The sequence below is a fragment of the Malania oleifera genome, chromosome 13 (assembly GCF_029873635.1).
Source record: "Malania oleifera isolate guangnan ecotype guangnan chromosome 13, ASM2987363v1, whole genome shotgun sequence".
Classification (NCBI taxonomy): Eukaryota; Viridiplantae; Streptophyta; class Magnoliopsida; order Santalales; family Ximeniaceae; genus Malania; species Malania oleifera.
Window position 1 is genome coordinate 68719995 of NC_080429.1, and position 20727 is coordinate 68740721.

Below are 20727 nucleotides of genomic sequence, written 5' to 3' on the forward strand. Positions count from 1 at the left end.
AATCACAGTATTTAAGGAGCAAGGATCAGATTTACTAATAAACAAATAAATATCACAGGGAAGGGAATAGTTAATTGGGAAGCTGGGGGAAGAGGGGACAACCAACTTTTTTTAAAAAAAAGTTATCATTGTTTTACCAGAAGATATTTTTACAAGATTTTTACCATTGCTGTATTGTATAAGATAGCTTCACTAAAATTTTTATTCATATCTCATGTATGTTTTACATTAGAATTCGAACCCCACAAGTGTCCAGTCCACTCCAGCTTGCACTGCTCTGTCTCTCTGCAGTGTTCACTTCCAGTTTCAAACTTTTAAATGAGCCCCATCTCCAGTTTTGAATTTCAATCCGATCCTCTCATGGCCACCCACATCCCTTACTCTTCGTTACCCAGTTCAGTTTCGGACTCCAAGTTTGTTTCTCTGTAGCACTTCACAAGCAAGCACAGATCCAAGGAGCTGCCGCCTTTAACAAATTAATAGATACTAATTTATATTTAAATTTTAATTAATTATTAAATTGGTTAATCGGTTAACTGAATTAACATTTCCTATTCACCGAACCGAAACTTGATTCACCGAACTTTAATGAAGTATAACTGAACCGACCGAACCGGTTTTTTTAACTGAACAGAACCAACCAATTTCGGTCGGTTAATTCGGGTTTCCCCGAATTATGCTCACCCCTACTTGGCAGTGTTAGAATTTTTTTTTTTTTTTTTTGGGGGGGCTGTCATGTTTTCCCTTTTTTAGATTAGATAACAAAAGAAGTATTATTAATCGAGAAAGCAAAGGATACAAGGTAAGGACAAGAAGTCCTCAAAGCAAAAGAAACCTAAAAGAAAACAAAACAAGAGAAAAATTCATAAAATTAACACAACTTGCTTAGAATAATGCAATATATCAAATGATACTGTTTTTTCTTTTTTTTTTTTGTGCAACTGATGAATCCACTCCACTGTACTCAGCAATTCATGATATGGTATGGTATTCATGAATACTCTACTAAGAAATTTGGTGGTTACCAACCCCTCAAGGCTGGATGTGACTTACTTCATCAGGGGCACCAGGGGACCAAACTATTGTTTAGGATGCTAGAGTAGCATCCATTAAGAAAGTCCTTGAGGGGTCCTTCTGTGCTTGACATTAGAGGTGTAAAGGAGTAATGGTTAACTTGTGTGTATGGGCAGAATTTTGTCTCTTTGAGGAGCCAATTCCTTGAGGAGTGAGTAGTTGGTTTGTGTAGTCCTTGCTGGGTTCCCCCCCCCCCCCTTTGGTGGAGGGAGGGGGTGTTTAATGTGTCTCGTAGCTCTTGAGAGATCCTAGGGGCCCCTAGGACCTCTATGAGCATGAGAAAGGTTTTCCTTATCTGGGATGGTGGGCTTATAGATACTCACTTGGGGGGCTCCTAGGGAGAGATGGGATTGCTCCCGTATTGACAGATTTATGCTCACCTCGGCTCTGATCACTGCCTTCTCCATTTAGAGTCTGACCCTATGAAGTGGGGGCCCAACCCTCCAAATTTTGAGAACATGTCGTCAACATAGCCAACATTTCGAGAGAGTGATAGAGACTGGTGGAGCCAATGTCAGGTGGAGGGGAGGGAGGGTTTTAAATTCATGAAGTTGAAGTTCCTGAAATCTAAGCTGAAAGATTGGAACAAAGGGATTTTGGGAATTGGCTCCTCAAAGAGACAAAATTCAGCCCATAAACAGAAGTGAACTACCACTCCCCTACACCTAAAATGTCAAGGATAGAAGGACCCCTCAAGGACTTTCTTAATGAACACTACACTAGTATCCCAATAATAATTTGACTCCATGGCGCCTTCGATGAAGTAAAACACCCAGTTTTGAAGGGTTAGTAGCCACAAAGTTTTCTTAGTAGAGTATCCGTGAATATCATACCATATCATGAAATGTTGAGTGCATGTCCATCAATTGCGCAAAATATAGTATCATAAGAGATGTTGTATTATTCTAAGCAATTTGTGTTAATTTTATGAATTTTTATCCTATTTTATTTTCGAGGATAAGTGCAGGAGAGCCAATCTAAGTAATGAGTTAGAAGTTCTCCTATTGATAAAGGACATTTGTTGCAGTTAGAAGTCTAGGGGCAAAATGGGGGAGGGGGACTAAACCTAGTGATTTCTACAAGGTAGTGGGGAGGAAAAGCTACATCAAGGAGTTGATTTTAGACTCGGGCCAGGTGTGAGGGGTCAATCCAATATTGGAGTTGAGATCACTAACTTTTATAAACTTTTGTTTTTTGAGGAGAGCCCAAACAAATTGATGGTGGAAGGCCATGATTGAGTTCCATACAGGAGAGTTTTTCTTGGTGGCTGGAAAGGCCTTTTGAGGTAGAAGAAATTAGAAAAATGGTCTTTGACATGTGCAAAGACAAAGCCCCTGGCCCACATAACTTCACGATAGTTGGAAGTTGATATCCTAAATTTTTTGAAGAATTCCATGATTCCATCGTAAGGGTGTGGTGAATACTAGTGCATATTCTACATTTTTACCATCCTTGTCCCCAAAAAGGAGCTAGGAAAGTCAAGACCGATTAGTCTAAGTCACAAGCTTCTATAAAATTCTATCTAAAGTCCTTGGTAATAGACTTAGGCTAGACTTGAGGAATATAGTTTGCAATATCCATAATAGACAAGTCTTAGTTGATGTTCGAGTGGCTAATGAGGTGGTAGAGGATGTTAGGAGGTATAGGAAGGGGCTTCTCATTGAAGTGGATTTCAAGAAAGCCTATGATATGGTCAAGTGGGGCTTCTTAGACATGGTGTTAGGTTAAAAAGGCTTTGGGGACCTATGGATAAAGTGGATCAAGGGTTGCCTAAGCTCGATCCATGTGTCTGTCATTGTCAATGGTCAACCTAGTGAGTGGCTTAGTGTCTTCAAGGGTCTTAGCAAAGGATATCCACTCTCTGATGGAGAACCACCAATGGAGGATTTTAGATGTTCATATTGTATCAAGTTTTTTTATATTTTAGTTTGGGAAAGTCTTATTATTTTAAAAGTTTAGTCAATTTAGGTTTATTTTGTGTATTTAAGTACTTTAGGGTTATTTTTTAATTTCTCGTTTTATTGGAGCCTTTAGGTAAATATGTGTTCTAGTTAGTAGTGGGTATAAGTGCTGGACATGTAAGATATTGTACAGTTATTGTTTGAATCAGATTGCAGTTTCCCTGTGTGTTTCGCGCTCTCTCTCCCCCGCAGGCTCTGCTGTTCTTCTTCCTTCTCCTCTCTTCTCCTTCTTCCTTCTCTTTCTCTTCTGATTCTGTCTCTCACCTCTATTCTGTTCTGTTCTTCCCACTGCTGCTGCTGCTTCTCTTCATCCCCTTCTTCTCTCCTTCTAATCTTCTCCTCCTCCTCCCTCTTCTTCTTCTAATTCTCCCAATTCTATACATAAAAATATATATTATGTATTTTCTAACATCTATCCTGCATCAATTTTTTTATGGAGAACCACCAATGGAGGATTTTAGATGTTCATATTGTATCAAGTTTTTTACATTTAGTTTGAGAATGTCTTGTTATTTTAGAAGTTTAGTCAATTTAGGTTTATTTTGTTTGTTTAAGTACTTCAGGGTTATTTTGAAATTTCTCATTTTATTGGAGCCTTTATGTAAATACATGTTCTAGTTAGTAGTGGGTATAAGTGCTGGACATTTAAGTTATTGTACAGTTATTGTTTGAGTCTGATTGCAGTTTCCCTCTCTGTTTCTCTCTCTCTATCTCTCCCACAGGTTCTGCTGTTCTTCTGCTTCTTTCCTCTCTTCTTGTTCTCTTGTATTCTTCTTCTTTCTTCTCTATTTCTGATCTCATGTTCTGTCCATAGTTCCCTGCTGCCCAGCAGCAGTCAGCCCTCTTCTTCTTGTCTCTTTCCTTCTTCCTTCTCTTCTCTCTTCTGATTCTGTCTCTCACATCTATTCTGTTCTATTCTGTTCTGTTCTTCCCCTACTCTGTTCTTCTCTTTTTGTTCTGTCTCCCTACTGCTGCTGCTGCTGCTGCTTCTCTTCTTCTTCTTCTCCTTCTTCTTCTTCTTCTTCTAATTCTCTCAATTCTATCTATATATATAAATTCTAACATCTGTCCTGCATCAAATTGGTCTCAGAGCCTAATTCGATTCAGTTCCAGACAGACTTCTTGTTGTTCTTACATCATATTCGAAACTCCTACAACAATCTCCATAAGGTTCATCCAAAAACTCAAAAACATCCAACACACAGCTGCATTCTCCAACAGGCTCCATTGCTGCAACAGTAAGTCAGAAATCGCAAGAAAATCCCAGAAAACAAAAGCAATCATCAGCCTGCAACTTTTCCAGAAAATTACAGTCATGCCACTGGGTTTTGAAATCCTAATTTCCACCAACCAAACCACAACACCTCCCTTACCACAAAAATCAGACACCCCCGATAACTCCTTCCCCTACAATATCATCTCCATCCGACAAGGGAGTGGCCCCCACGCGCCACCTGATAATTTTCCAGCCGACTCCCCCCCTAAATCCCCCATTTCCAGCAATTTTTTTCCTGCACAGCCACCCTCACTGGAATACCCACCCTCTGATCTGGTTTCACCCAGAAGCTCATCACCAGAGGAGCCCTGAAGGCAGCCCACGCGCCACACGCGCAGGGAAGTTGCTGGACTTTCCCTGTTTTGCTCAGATTGGCAAGAAATTGCTTCCAGTTTCTCAAATTTGGGTTTTGCCTCATATTTTGAAGCTTCCTGAGTGAATATTGAAGTATCAAGCTTGGTTCACATTCCTAAGGTGGAACACAGCCTACTCTTGGGCTGCTGAGCAAATTTCAGAGTCTGCCAACATCCAAACTGAGGCCTAGTTGTTGTGTTTTGAGATTTTACTGCGACAAATTGGTTTTCCCCCGTAAGATTTTGATGTTGATTTGAAGAAATTAATCTTGGATTGCTTAGTACATATTTTTGGAGGGTAAAATCAGTGTGCTATCATAGTTCTTGAAGCATCGGTGAGAAGTTGAAGTGAAATATTTGAAATCTCGAAACTACGAAGTCAGAGCAACGACATTTTGGTAACATTATATGGACCATAGAAATTGAGTTAATGTTGCTTATCTATTTGGTACTTGTTTGAGTTTGCATCGGTCCATATTTACTCTTTGGTTGAAAAAATTAAAAAATAGAAAATAAAAAAAATAACAAATGAGTAAATTCCATTTATGTGGTTCCTACAAAGTTGGCAATTCTCAATAATTACTGAACTGAATATGTAGTCTAAGACAACTTTCTTCCAGTGTCACTGACTATTACCTTAAATTTAGAGACCTCATTTATCGGTGTGCTCTTAGTAAGAAACCTAGAATGGTAACTTTGTTTAAGAAAGGGTTAAGGGATGAATTCAAAAGGTTTATGATTATGCAAATTCAAAAATATCCTACCATTCGCTTTGAGGCTTACCACATGGCTTTAGAAGCTGAGAGATTTCTCCAGCCACCAACCTATAACACCACTTCCTATCTTGAAAAATTTCATCACTCTAGATCAATTTCTACGTGGTCATGTAGTATTCCTAGATCCTCACAAGATGTTCAAGAGAAAACTCAAATGGTTTGAGGATAAACAATCAAATATTGAAAGTGCCAATGCAAATTCTTGTGTAATTGAGTATCATGACTACACAAATGATTTGCAAATTACTAGTGCATAATTTTACATGACTCATGAATCTTCTAGTCAGAAGGTAGTCCTAGGCTCATCAAAGATGTTCAAGAGAAAATTTGTTGAGGATATCAAAAGTGCCCATCCAGATTGTTGCATAATAGAATATCATGACTACATAAATGACATGCATATAACTAGTGCACAAATTTTTGATTCTTCTGTTCTTCTCAGAATGAGGTTGTGGACTTGTCTTTAGTGACCCTAAGCACTATAGGGGCCTCTAGGCTAAGATGGACCTTGATTTGTCATCACACTTAGTTGTTGAAACTTGTAATGAACAACAAGATGAGTTGCCAACTACTAGGACAGATATGCCTGTTAATGACCTTGGAAGCTCTTCAACCTCAATTTTCCATTTCTAACCCAAAGAGCGAGGAACAATTGGCTGCTGTAGAGTTTGTTGAAAATTCTTCAATCATGGAATCTATTGTTGAAAATCCTCTTGAGATAATCTCCTCAATCCAGTGAAATTGCACCTCCATCCCTTTCATCTTCTCCCTCTAAATTTTCCTTGACCAAATCTAGTAAAACATTGTCCATCATCTTAGAGTATGGTCCGAATGCATATTAGCTTGAGCTGCCTATAGATTTGGATATTAAATTCATTTCTTGTTTGGAGGACTAGTTATTTTATCAGAGGACAGTACAGCCTTCTATGCTACGTGCGGTTGGACAATCTACAACATATTTTCCAATGGTGATTGACAAAGCAATGCAGATCGCGCCTCCTTTTGGTTTGCCTGCATGTTTGACTTTGTTCCCACACATGAAACTAAAGCTATTATGTCATTACAAAACTCGAGGTCAAGTTTTCTCTAACAAGGGGTGTTTGATGGAGAACCACCAATGCAGGATTTTAGATGTTCATATTGTATCAAGTTTTTTATATTTCAGTTTGGGAAAGTCTTGCTAATTTAGAAGTTTAGTCAATTTAGGTTTAGTTTGTGTATTTGAGTACTCATTCTTTCATCTTCTCCCTCTAAATTTTCCTTAACCAAATCTAGTGAAACATTGTTCTTGTTTGGAAGACTTGTTACTTTATCAGAGGACAGTGCACCCTTCTATGCTACTTGCGGTTGGACAATCTCTACATATTCTCCAATGATTGACAACGAAATGCAGATCGCGCCTCCTTTTGGTTTTCATGCATGTTTGACTTTGTTCCCACACATGAAGCTAAAGCTATTAAGTCATTACAAAACTCGAGATCGAGTTTTCTCTAACAAGGGGAGTTTGAAGGAGAACCACCAATGGAGGATTTTAGATGTTCATATTGTATCAAGTTTTTTATATTTTAGTTTGGGAAAGTCTTGTTAGTTTAGAAGTTTAAAAATGTGTTGTGTTCTTTAGTTAGTAGTGGGTACAAGTGCTGGATATGTAAGTTATTGTACAGTTATTCATTGAGTTAGATTGCAGTTTCCCTCTCTCTCTCTCTCTGTTGTTCTTATGCTTCTTCTTCTTCTCCTTTGGAAGTTGATTGCCTATGGCATATGGTGATTAAGAACAACATGGGATTCAACAAAAAATGGGAGGCGACAACCAATTGCATCCTCTCATGCGTGTCCCTAGAAATTCATGTCCTAGGTAGCTAGTTAGTTCTTTCATCTCATTCGGTTTGAAGTCAATAATAGCAAAAGAACATTCCCTTCTTAAAGGATGTGTGGGTAGAGGAAACCTTGTTGGAGTTAAATTACTCATTTAGTTAAGCTTTCATTGCTACAAAACGCTACCATAAGATCCTTCATTTTTTCTAAGGGGCTTTCTTCTTCTTGGGGTTCCTATTTTTTTAAGGAATCTCAATGAAAGAGAGGTCAATAAGCCCACTACCTATAACACATGGACCCACTACCACAATATTGTCCACTTTAGGATGAACCCCTCACGATTTTAAAACGAGACGTGATGGGTGAAGATCCCAAACCCACATATATAACTGAGGCCCTTCTCCTCCCCAAGCAATTTGAGACTCCTCCACATCCCAAGATAACACTCCGGGTTGTCCGTCTCACCCGACTATGTGATATATTGACATAGAGGGTACACCCAGCTGCCGAGACTTGTCGTCCTTGGCAAGTGTCATCCTCACAAATGGATGAGGCTCTTCCCCTCCCCAAGCAATGTGGGACTCCTCCTCACCCCAAGATAATACTCCTAAGCTGTCTCACTCAACTCGGCAATCTTTTGACATAGTTGGTACAACCCACCTACAAAGACTTGCCATCCTCAGCAAATGTCCTCCCCACACTTCTGATCGAGGTCTAGCTTTGATACCATATTGTAACGTCTCGACGCACTACCATGATAATGTCTTCTTTGGGGTGAATTCTCACTGTTTTAAAATGTATGGTGACAGGTGTAGGTCCCAAACCCACGTATAAGGTCAGCAGCCTTCTCCTCCCCACACAATTAGGGACTCCACCCTTGTCTCACCCATGGGTGAGACAACAATGTTTACATTTAGATATCAAATAGGCCATTGACACCATGGGATGTTTACATTTAGATATTACTTCTCAAACAAGTTAGATTTTTTTCCCCTTCTTCTTTGGAACTATTCCAATGTGTCGAACTATTGATTCATTGTTTTTTTCTTCTTTGTACAGATCGGTCATTTGAGCCATGCTTTATAATTATATATCTATAGACACACAAATAAATATACTTTATATATAACAAAAACAGCCATGTTTTTATATTGCATTTATCAAACATGTTTCTTGTTTATAACAGCAGAAATTTTTTACAAAAATATTTTATTATTATTTTTTAAAAACAAAAACAGCACTAAAACATGTAGAGCATATTTCTGGGAAACAAACAGCAATGAAGCATTTCCAAAAGCACCTTTTAACAATTTAAAGTAGTATTTTATTATTATTATTATAATAATTATTTTTATTATTATTATTGGGGTTTTTTTTTTGGCGGGGGGGGTTCAATAACTTGATATTCAATAGACAAGTTTCCAATGAGTAACATTTTGGCTTAGCCATATTTTTAGCTGAAGACTGTAAAACCAATAAGTATTACCTCTCAGGATCATCCGGGATTGGCATAAGCGGTGTAATGATATAGTATCCATTTTCAGTCACTCCTGAAATGCTTCTTGAACGTGGACCAACATATATTGATTTATTCTCATCAAAAACTCCTTTGCATACCACCCTCCTGAACTCCAGAGAATCAGATTTCTCGCTCAAGGGTACTAGGTTGTTCAACTGAACAGGTTCCATATCTAACCTCAACCGTCTATACTCCAACATTTTTATCTGCAGAAACAGTCGTTATGCATAAAATTGTAATCCATTTAAGCTCACACAAAGTCTAAAGAATATAGCAGCTCCCTTGTTAACACAATGGCTAAGCAATCAAGTTGCATAGTTCTATCCAAAATGTAACCTATGAAAAGAAACATGAAATAAGAACAAAATCAGAACAAACAAAAGGCAAAAAAGACAAAGTCAACTTGAAATGAATGGCCAGGAAAAAGTCAAATTTTTTTATAACGCAATCAATTTTTTCCCAACCTTCAAAATAATTTGAATGGATTTTCCAGCCAAATGATCTTCTCTTTTGCAATTCAATTGGATATAATGCCTTAGTTATTAAACTTTTTTGTCTCAAGTCAAATTCAAGGATCCAGGACAAATCTAATTATCACCTAAGTTTCATAAATGTCAACGAGCTTCAAACCATGAAAAAATAGAATTAGTAAATAATTTATTTTAGGATGGTAAGCATTTCCTAGAACTTGTGAGCAAATCAAAATGATATCCAAGGGTGTCCAATCTTTCTGCACGCATATATGACCACACATAATTTTTTTGTAGGAGAACAAGAAACGTTATTTGACATGAAAATATTCAGAGAGAGAAAGAAATCACTAATTCAAGAACCGAAACAGCAAAACTGCTCATAGGAACGGGGAACGACTTTCACACTTTTTCCTGTCTTCTGAATATCTGCCAGGTTCCCAGGCCAAATGTGATAGCCGCAGGAGTAAAAAGCAACCATCTCGTCCATCTTCCCCGCGGTTTTTCTAAAAAACACCCATAAAATAAATAAGTAAACAAATAAATAATCCTCATATATAACTCAAAACTGTTCATAATCCACACTACCATCAACCTTGAGAATGAGCTAAATTCACCACAATGCACGATATAACATATGAACATAAATACACACATGTATGGGCATAAGTGTACACACACACACACACACACAGAGGGAGAGAGAGAGAGAGAGAGAGAGAAGAACCTAGCGATTGGGAAGAGGAGGGTGATGAAGAATTAGGTGAAGAAGAGGAAATCGCAGGGGCAGAGCTGGAGAAAGAAGAAGACGAGGGTGTAGGGGCGTAACGCTTGGGAAGGGATTGAAGAGCCCAATTCCCACGATGGAGCTTCCTTAGGGTTTTGGAAATGGAGACTGCTGCCATACTGAGGCCTGCTGTCATCCCATTTTTCGCCGTGCTCCGGTGCGCATACAAGTCCAAACGGGTCCAACCTCCCTCTCTCTCTCCCTCTCGCCTTCTAGAGACCCGTGTTATCCGCGAATAAAAATAAATTTAATTTTGTGAAATTATTATCTTAATATTAAACCGTTTAAAACTAAAATAAATTATTATTTTCTGAATCAATTTTTAAAAATATGTTCCAAAACTTTCAATAAAGTATACTAGTCTTAGTCCAGCCTTATGCAAGTTGCATGATATTTAAAAATTTGAAATTTTTAAATATTTTGTTATGTTTGTGTTTTACAAGCATGATCATGTATCGCGAATTAAGTTTGTTCAGGGCTTGTAACCGCTTGTCTATAAAGTATACTAGTAGTTTCTTTCAATAAAGTATACTAGTAGTTTCTTTGTATGTCAAATAAGACAGTATGACTCCTCGGTCACTTTAATATTTCCTAGTGCCTGGATGACATTTATATAAAAACCTCTTTAGGGGAGGGTGAGTGTTCATTAGTCTTATAAAACTCACTGGCTATTGTCAACGTATTTAGCATACTTGCCTCTTTCGTTAAACACACAATGTCAATGGAAGTGTTGTTAATGAATTGCATTGCTTCAATGTTTACTGCTTGCTTGTCACTGCTTTCATGATTGCTTACTGTTTCTATTGCCATTTGATTGAATGCTAATGAAAGTGTTTCGTGGATGAATGTTGGTAAACGATAGTCTAGCAAGTTAAGAAAGAGTACTTTAGCTAGCGCCGCACGACCCTTTCACAAAGGTGTGAAAATAGTCAGCCTGTTACACTTGGTATCAAAGCAGAGGTTAGTTGCTACAGGAATTCAGTTACCTTCGTCGTAAGATTTAAAAAGCTTTGGTAAGTGATCATGGCACCAAATAATGCTGAAAGAATTAGCATGCTAGAAGCACAGGCTGATGCAAAAGCCAACACTGTGGTTGCGGAGGTGGCCCAGATAAGGGAACTTGTTGATGAAGTGATGGGATCAAAAAAGCATCAAGTAGTTTTGTTAGGTGAGATGTCAAATGACTTTAACGATACAATGGAAACTTTGCAATCGCAGATCACTGGTCTAGATGCAAAGATGAATATGATGGTTCTTGTTATGGGGAACTCCAACACTTCAAGAATTAACAAGACCAAGGTACTAGAACTTAGGACATATGGGGGTGCCCGTGATGCCAAGGAGTTGGAGAACTTATTGTTTGATGTGGATCAGTACTTTTGTGTTGTGACGACGACCTTAGAACATGTGAAGGATACTGCGACCATGTACTTGGTTGGTGACGCCAAACTGTGGTGGCGTACCAAGTACCAGCAAATTGAAAATGAAAGCTATGTAATGGAGAGTTGAACAGAATTGAAGAGAGAGCTCAAGGCTCAATTCATTCATAAGAATGTTGAGTATAATGCTAGGAAAAAACTGAGAGACTTTAAGCATACTAGGTCAATCAGGGAATGCGTGAAACAATTTTCTACTTTGATGTTGGATATTCGAGACATGTCGAAGAAGGACAAACTGTTCTGTTTTCTTGAGGGGATGAAACTGTGGGCAAGAACTGAACTTCATAGGCATAGAGTTTAAGATTTGTCTACTGCACAAGCTTCTACCGAACGCTTAACTAACTACGCTGGGGATAATACCACTTCGTCCAAAGGGTTTGGCTCAGAGGGAAACTGTCACGACCCAAAAATTCTACTATATATATTTCATACTGCTAAAACATAAAAATGCTTTGATACCAAATTTAATATCCACAAAGTCAACCTGGACCCTAAGTGGGGTACCAGGGATATACCTGTCATAAATACATACTATCTATGCAGCAGAAAACATAATGTACCTGAACTTCATATACAATACCAGAGTTCTACTATCTCCATAAATGTACATGTACGCCCCCAAAAATCCATAAACATCCTAGGGATTACACAAAACATATCTTCCAACTCTACCACTTACCCTGAAACTAGGACTGTACCAACACCTCCTTTGCCTCAGAGCTCGCTTCGCTCGTTTCTATGGATTTCCTGAAATGTTTGAATTCTGGAGTGAGACACCTCTTAGTAAGTTGGGATAGATTATCATCAATGTGTGGTAACATGAGTTATAGGGTGTTATAAACATATATTGCAAGTAATTTAATTGTAATATAATAAACTGTAACTACTAAATTAGGAAATTTATACTCATACTTATATAAGTCTGGTGAAATCAATCTTTTCATCATAAGCATACTTTATCATAATAAATTTCCATAAACATGTAAATCATCTGTTATATCTGTATAATATTGAAATTCTCCTCTAGATGGATAATTAGCCGATATTGTAACGACCCGGAGAATTTTAACTATTTAAAATAATAATAAAGAAAATAAAAGGAAAATGGGAAATAGAAGAAAGGGAAAAAGAAATTTTAAAAAAGGTAACAAGCAGGTGCTCGTTGATGAGCAGGATTTTCTCGTCGACAAGAGATCTTGTGAGCCTTGTCACCGAGTATGCATGTCTCATCGACGAGGATTAACCGAGAGGGTTTGAGATATTCTGAAACTCGTCGACAAGCTCATGGCCTTGTCGATGAGTGTTCTTTAGTGGTTCGTCGACGAGTCTTGTCTTCTCGTCAACGAGTCTACTTGGCAAAGTCGAGTATAAGAAGGTTTTGGGAAGCTTCCATGCGAAGGAAACTTATTTTCCTTCGTTTCTTTCTCTATCTAAAAGTTCCTCTGCCTTATCTCTAGCTTTCCGGCCCAGATTCAGCCTGAATCGATGATTGGAGATCGCTACGGTGTTCTAGGAAAGATTCTCTACATATTTAGCGGATTAGTTTTCTAAACTAGACTTTTCGGGAAATGCTCCTAAGTTGAGGTAAGGGTTAGGATTCCTAGTTTTTGGGTTTTAAAAGGTTTAATTGAATTTTATAAATTGAGAAATTGCTTAAATAGTAGATTATTTGGGGTTTATCTCATCTAACTATGATTTTGATTCAGGGTCCGGGTGAGCACCACAGGCATCAGTTTGGGATACCTGCTGGTGTAGTTCAAGGATTCGGGTAAGGGGAAATTTATATATTAAATCAAGTTTTCATGAATTAAATGAAAATAGACTATATATATATATATATATATATATGTATATGTATATGTCTTTTCATGTGGGTATAAAATGCCAACCATGTAAATTATGTTTTCTGAACTTAGGGCTGCATATTTAGCTATGTATATGTGAAAATGAATTGATAAAAGTGAATGATATTTTTTCTGGATAATTATGAAAGAAATGAAAGGTATATTTCAGTATATGAACGTTAAATGTTGGTTGACCTATTTTATAGGGAATGTATGAATTTTATTACAAAATTGTGTGGCATGAGTAAATGTAAATTCTATGCAAATATATGTTATATGTATGAGATGTAGGCTATGTAAAATGCACTGAGAATGAAAATATTATAAGGATTATGCTGCTTGTGTTTGATAATGCAACCATGTATACAATGACAGTGAAAAGGAGTTGTACACTAATTGATGACAACTAAAAGGAGTTATGTTAGCAGGCTAGCGCATATCTATGTGGACTAATTGATGTACAACTAAAAGGAGCTGTAGTACGTATGTATGAAATGAAAATGAAATGGAAATGTGAATGAAATGGATATAAAATGTGAAATGTTAATGATGTAAAATGTGAAAGGTTACGTAAAGTGAAAGTTATGAAATGTTAACGTTGAGAACATGAACAGATATGAATTACTGAAATAATAGATGGAATAATGTATTAAGGTATTATTAGTACTTATGCTAGTAGAACATGATACGTTAGGGCGGGATAAACTTTTTGCCCGAGGGCTTGCTGAGAAAAGCAAGTGCGCTAGTAGTATCAGATGTAACAGTAGGCTGCATAACACACTATGGCAGAGGGAAACTATTTGTATCGGGTAGATTTCCCTATTCTTGGGAGCCTTCGTTGGTAAACTTTTGTATGAACTATATAAGTAAGAGATTAATCTATCACTTGAGGGCTTACTGAGGAAGGTGAGTGCCCTGGTATGTTTCAGTTATGACCTTTGGGTTGCCTAATATATCAGATCAGAGGGGTGCTACTTGTATGGGCGGGTAATCACCTCCTTGGGTGGTCTCGTGGGTAAATACTTTACATATGTATGATCAGGTTCAGAAAATGATTTCAGAATTATGTTAATGGTTTACAAATGATATTAATATGTTATTTATAAATCTCATGTTGGCCATACGCTGTTTTAATATATTGTTTATTCCCTTACTGAGATGTGTCTCACCCGAATACAAATTTATCTTTTTCAGGACCACCACGAGATCAAGTTGGATATAGCATTTTTGGGGTTATAGAAAGATAAAGGGTATAAACATTTTGATGATATTTTTGGGATGTGTATATTTTATCTTTTATAATTATGTTTTAAGTTTTCTGAGACATGGAAGGTTGTAGAACATACTAGTGTTTGTGAATATTGAATGTTTTTGGAGATATGTGTATATATAAGAATACAGTTGATGAATGATTATTATGGATTATGGATAGAAATAGTAAACTCTAGTATTATTTTTATGATTGAGGATCATAGTTATGTTTTTCGCTGCGTATTTATCTATGGATTATCAAGATTTTATCAGGTATAACGCGCCGAACTGGGTTTAAGGGTTCGGGCTGTTACAGATATCATGTATTACCCCCACATGATTAGGTTGTGCAGCCCGTTAGCGGGACCTAGCAATGGTTGACCTACCACGCTAAGCCAAAATTGACTCGTTTGTAAGTACGATTGGCCTGGCCAGCCTGGTCTAAACTACTAGGGGGGCACACTACTCTTCTCTAGGATCAATTGACTATACCAATCACCAAAACTCTATCTAATATGTGTGGTGACACTAATCTGACATAATAGCTACGGTACCGTACTATTAAACTAAACTAATCCATCAGGGTTCTACTATCATATAGTACATTTCATAATATAAGTATGACATAACTCATTTCATGTTTCTGTGTAAAATCTGTCATATTAAAATTTCAGAATAAATTGTTATATATATCTGATCACGACACTGGGCCTACTGAACTCTCACGGCACTGGGCCGACTAAACTGTCACTACTCTAGGCCGATTGAAATATCATGACACTAGGCCGGCTGAACTGTCACGACACTTGGCCGGCTGAATTGTAATAGTATACTGTGTAATATTTTATTTTCTGTAATGTCTATATCATTTCTGAAAATCATTATCAAACTGCACTTGTTTTGTATAATCATAAAATATTCTAGTCTGTACATACATACTGTAAAATAATCATACTCATGCCTCACAAGTGAGTGTTACACTATAGTATACTAACTGTCTGGGGAAAACATATATTTTTTGAAAAATAATATTAAATCTGATTCGAGGGTTTCCTCATATCAAACAACAAATTTCCCAAAAACATACATTAATTCATAAATATCCTTCCCATATACTTGAATATTTAGAAAAATTATATATATAATTTTTGTAATCAAATACTGTATTTTAAACCGGTAAATTTTTTAAAAGTACCTGACATAATCTATCCCCTTATTTGATTCCTAAAGAAATGCCTATAGGGATCTTAAAACCGTGCTTGCAGCGTTCGTACAGAACCCTATATCCATAAACCCTAATTTAATCAGCTTAATCATAGAATAATAACCATTTTAACATCCCTTAGGCCCACACATTCCAAATAACTTATTTAAACTTGAAGAACAACTTCTTTACCTTAGTTTTGGAGTGGTGCCTAGAATGCCTGAACTATGAAACCACTCCGGTTAATCTACGGAGAATCATCGCTTGGATCCCGTAATGACATTTATCCTTCAATTTGGGCTGAAATAGAGCCAAAAATCGAGGAGAGATAGAGAGAAGGCCGCAACCCTAGAGAGAGAGAGAGAGAGAGAGAGAGAGGGAGAGAGGATTTTAAATTTCACAAAAGAAATGAGCTTATGACTATTTATAGATGGCTGTACCCAGATGAAACCGTCGACGGTTCCCTGAAACCGTCGACGGTTTGGTTTTTAACTAAACCCTTTTTCACTGTTTTACCCTTACCAAACTTCGGTAACTCAAAACCGTCAACGGTTTTCTGAGCTCATGCAAAATCGTCGACGATATGGCCTGTGCAAAACCAAATTTCCTCTTTTCTTTATTATTTTTATTATTACTATCTTTCCGGTCTCTACAGAAACAATGGAAAGTCTTTTAAGAAAGGCAAACCCAAAAGTGGAGGAGCCTACTATAAAGCATCAACTTCTAAGGAAGCTTCTTCGTCTCGAGGGTTCAACACACCCAATGGAAAGGGGAAGAGTAAAATTTCATGCTACTTGTGTGGAGGACCTTATAGAGTGAGTGAGTGTCCACACAAGGGGTTACTCAATGCCTTACAAGCTTCCACTTCGAGACAAGTGGTGGAAAGTTGTTAGGAAGAGGATGATACCTCGAGGATGGGTGCAATGCGGTAGGTGAACGTATTGGAAAAGTAGGCGAAAGCATCGAGAGAAAGGATTAATGTTTGTGTTAGAATTGGTGTATTCCCAAGAGGGAGGGGGGGTGAATTGGAATTTTAAACTTTTCTCCTAGGTTGAACTAGATGTTAGTAGAATATTACAACCTAGGGTCTTTCTATGCAATTCCAAATACGCTGATAAATGTAATATATGAAAATTTAAATCAAGCGCATCATTCACATAATAACATACACATGCGATAAATATAAAGTGCAAAAATATAAACAAACGCACGATATGTTATCGGGGTTCGGCCAACTGTGCCTACGTCCCCGCCTCTAGCTCGCAAGCCCAAGGATTCCACTAATAGCTCACTTAAGGGTGGAGCGGCATTGATTACAACTAGGTCAATTAGTACAGGGCTGACCTCAACCTTAACCAGCTCCATTAGCGGGGCTAACCTCAACCTACATGCCTTAACAGGATGACGCACCTAGCTTTCCTAACTAGGTCTAAGCTAATCCGAGAATATTCCAGGGCTAGTCTCCCTTTTCAGGCTTATGCCTGGAAATACAACAGATGTGTATTATAATCAAATGGTACAGTGATTGTGCTTTCGTGTAAAGCAGATATGTACCCAAATACGCGCAATTACATACACCACAATATGATTTAATATGTAAGCTCAATGTGGTCTAATATATTTCAACTCTCAAATATATTTTCTATTAGTATAATGCATATGTGAGAGTGTCAACAAACAATCTTTGTATCTCAAGATATTCACCCAATAAGTTCATACAAAGATATCAAGTCTCAAATATTTCAATCAGCAGGATGTCTCAAGCATGTAAATGTCAAATAATGTATATTGGTTTGCAAAAGATGTGTAATCTTTGTATTTAGCAACTAATATATGAGTGAATGAATATTGCAATAAAGATCAGTATCACATAAACAAATACCTTCTCAAAGTTATATCAAAATAAATACCACAAGATATTTGAAAATGTTTTGAAGAGATTTTGCAATCCACAAACAAATACGAACTTCTCAAGTTATTGCAATGGAAATGCAATACTCGGAAGTTTAATACAAGTCTTCTAAGGTGAGACTTATTAGCCAAGTCACTTAAGAACACTTAGGTTTAGCTTTCAAGAAAATTATATTAAGCAACTAGAGCAAGGAGAGCAAACCTTTATGGACAACCACGCTTAAACACACTTACAAAGATATTTTAGAAGTAAGATCTGGTAAGAATAAGTGTTGGAAGTTCAAAGATGAGTACTATGGGTTTTGGGATTTTCAGAGAATTTCTCCCTAATCAAATATGCTAATCTCATACTAATCTTAGCAAATGATGGGCTATATATAGACATGGGACAAGTTATGACTGATAGGGACATATTGGGTATTATTAGGAAAGTTTAATGACCTTTCAAATATTTTAACCCTGTTTAAAAAATATTTAACCACAGTAAAAATCAGGGCAACCCGAGAGGTCTGGTTGACCAGAACCATTTCGGTCGACTAGAGTTCATATGGTTCGGTCGATTAGGGCATTTTTGAACTGAAGACTCGATCGACCGAAAGTAGGCGATTTCCCATTTTACCGAGGTTCGGTCGACCAGGCCATTTTGACCTGAATGGTTCGGTCGACCAGATAGTTGGGATTTCTCCCAAGGACCCTCGGTCGACCAGGTAGTTGGTATTCATTTTTGGCTCGGTCAACTAGATGGTCAATTTGTTGATCTCAAGGGGTTTCGATCGACCGGGGGGTTTTAAACTACATTGGTTTGATCGACCAGGACCTTGGTCAACTGTTGACCCAGGCTTATTTTGATCGACCGGGGCAGAATGAACTGCCAAGGTCAGTCAACTGAAAGTGCACAATGTCTGCATTTCGGTCCTATTATGATCCACTCAAACCCTAATCAAGTGCCTAACATTCATAGGTGCAATGGTGAGTGTCCTAAGGTCACTTTTGTCCAATTAAAGACACCGAAAAAGTGGTGTTGGTCGACCGAAACCCTTAAGGTCATTCTAAGGTCACTTTAGGTTGTGTTTGGTTTGAGCTTACGTATTATATCATGCATGTGATGTGTGTGAGCTTATTACAAACCAAAGACTTATTTACTATTTCAGACCATTTACATGAATGAACTATATATATTACAACACAATGGTCTTCAATCTTTATTTGCTTTGTGCTCATCTCGATCTTGACAATATTAGTTCCTGCACAAAATCTCAAATACCCATTAGATATTATGAGTATTTGTCATAATCAAAACCGGGCGTGACCAATAAGGTCAACAGTTTGTGGACTTGAGGATCAATGGGAAGGGTACCCATGCTATGGTAGATACCAGGGCTACTCATAATTTTGTTTCGCAACTCGAAGCTTGGATACTCAACTTATCCTTAGAGAAGGATACATGATGCATGAAAGCAGTTAATTCTGTCGCCCAGCTTACTCTAGGAGTAGCCAAGAAAGTGATTGTGAAGCTTGGGTAGTGGGAAGGTCATGCAAATTTCATAGTGGTGCCATTTGATGACTTTCCAGTCATTTTAGGAATAAAGTTCTTGAGGGGGATGAAGGCAGTGTTGATGCCTTCGGTTGGTTCCCTGTGTCTGATGGGAGATCCATTGTGCATGGTGCAAGTCGTTGCAACGAAAGGAGATGATGGGAAGTACCTTTCAGCCATGCAACTCAAGGAGGGATTGAGAAAGGCTGAGCAGGCACATCTAGCCACAGTGGTGGTTAGATGAACAAGTAGGCCAAGAGTTGGCGCCTATGACCGTCCAAGCAGTGTTGGATGAGTATAAAGAGGTGTTGCCAGATAAGAAGCCTCACAATTTTTCTTCACTACAAACTGTGAGCATGAGATCAAGTTGTTGCTAGGAATGAAATCACCTGCTAAAGGGCAATGTGGGATGGTGCCTCCAAATTCAGAAGAGTTAGGGAAACAACTTTATGGGTTGGAAGCGGGACGTGTTCGCCCTTCCAAAACACCGTCGGGAGCATCAGTGTTGTTTCAGAGGAAACATGAAAAGCATCTATGGAAGGTGTTCAACAGGTTGAGGGGAAATAGTTTGTATGTAAAGAAATAGAAGTTCTTTTTCGCTCAGCGGAGCAACAAATTTCTTGGTCATATGGTTGAACAAGGTCATGTTCAGAGGGGTATGGAGAAGGTAAGGATGATTCAAGAATGGAAGATCAGTACGATAGTGAAGGAGTTGCGTTCCTTTCTTGGCCTTAATAATTATTACATGAATTTTGTTGAGGGGTATTCGTGGAGAATGACTCCAATGATAGGACTACTGAAGTAGAGGTATTATTGGTCGCACATGCGAGATGATGTGGTTGATTATATCTGAACTTGTCTCACTTGCCAGCAAGACAAGGTGGAGCGAAGGAAGAATGTAGGGTTGTGGGAGTCCTTACCAGTACCATCCAAACAGTGGGAAATTGTCTCATTGGACTTCATCACCAACTTGCTCAGAGTGGGAGATGCAAAGTCTATACTTATGGGTGTAGATAGGTTTTCTAAGTATGGTACATTCATGGCCGCACCAGGTACTGTTCGTAAAGGAGACGACACAATTGTTCCTTGTGACTATTGTGAAATATTGGGGTGTTCCCCAGGACATTGTTTATGATTGAGACTCAATATTCACTGACAACTTTGACATAATTTTTTAGGTGCCTTAGGTCAAATCTTGACATCTCTTCGAGTTCTTACCGATAGACAGACAAAGAGATTCAAAGAGCTACTAGAAGAGTACTTGCGCCATTTGTCAACGACAACTAGAAGAATAGGGTGTAACTACTTGACGTGCCTTAGTTTTGTTGCAATGCCCAAAGGAGTTTAACAACCAACAAGAACCCTTTTGAGTTTGTTATATGCCAGCAGTCGTTGTTACCTCACACAGTGGGCAAACCGTATAGAGGAAAGAGTCATAGAGCGTACATCTTCAATGTAGTGCATCATGTGTTTCATGTTAGCTGCCTCAAGCCATTCAACGCCGACATCGACG

General features: G+C 38.0%; 1 protein-coding gene across 1 annotated transcript in view; it reads right to left on the bottom strand.

Moving 5' to 3' along the window:
* LOC131146785 (surfeit locus protein 1) overlaps positions 1–10240 on the bottom strand; it is a 39688-nt gene extending 29448 nt beyond the window's left edge. The window contains exons 1-3 of the mRNA XM_058096571.1: positions 9972–10240; positions 9653–9750; positions 8742–8980 (exon numbers count right to left, since the gene is read on the bottom strand). Of these exons, the coding sequence (XP_057952554.1) occupies positions 8742–8980; positions 9653–9750; positions 9972–10167 (533 nt within the window). The 5' untranslated portion in view covers positions 10168–10240. The remainder of the gene's footprint in view (positions 1–8741; positions 8981–9652; positions 9751–9971) is intronic.
* Between the last annotated feature and the right edge of the window lie 10487 nt (positions 10241–20727).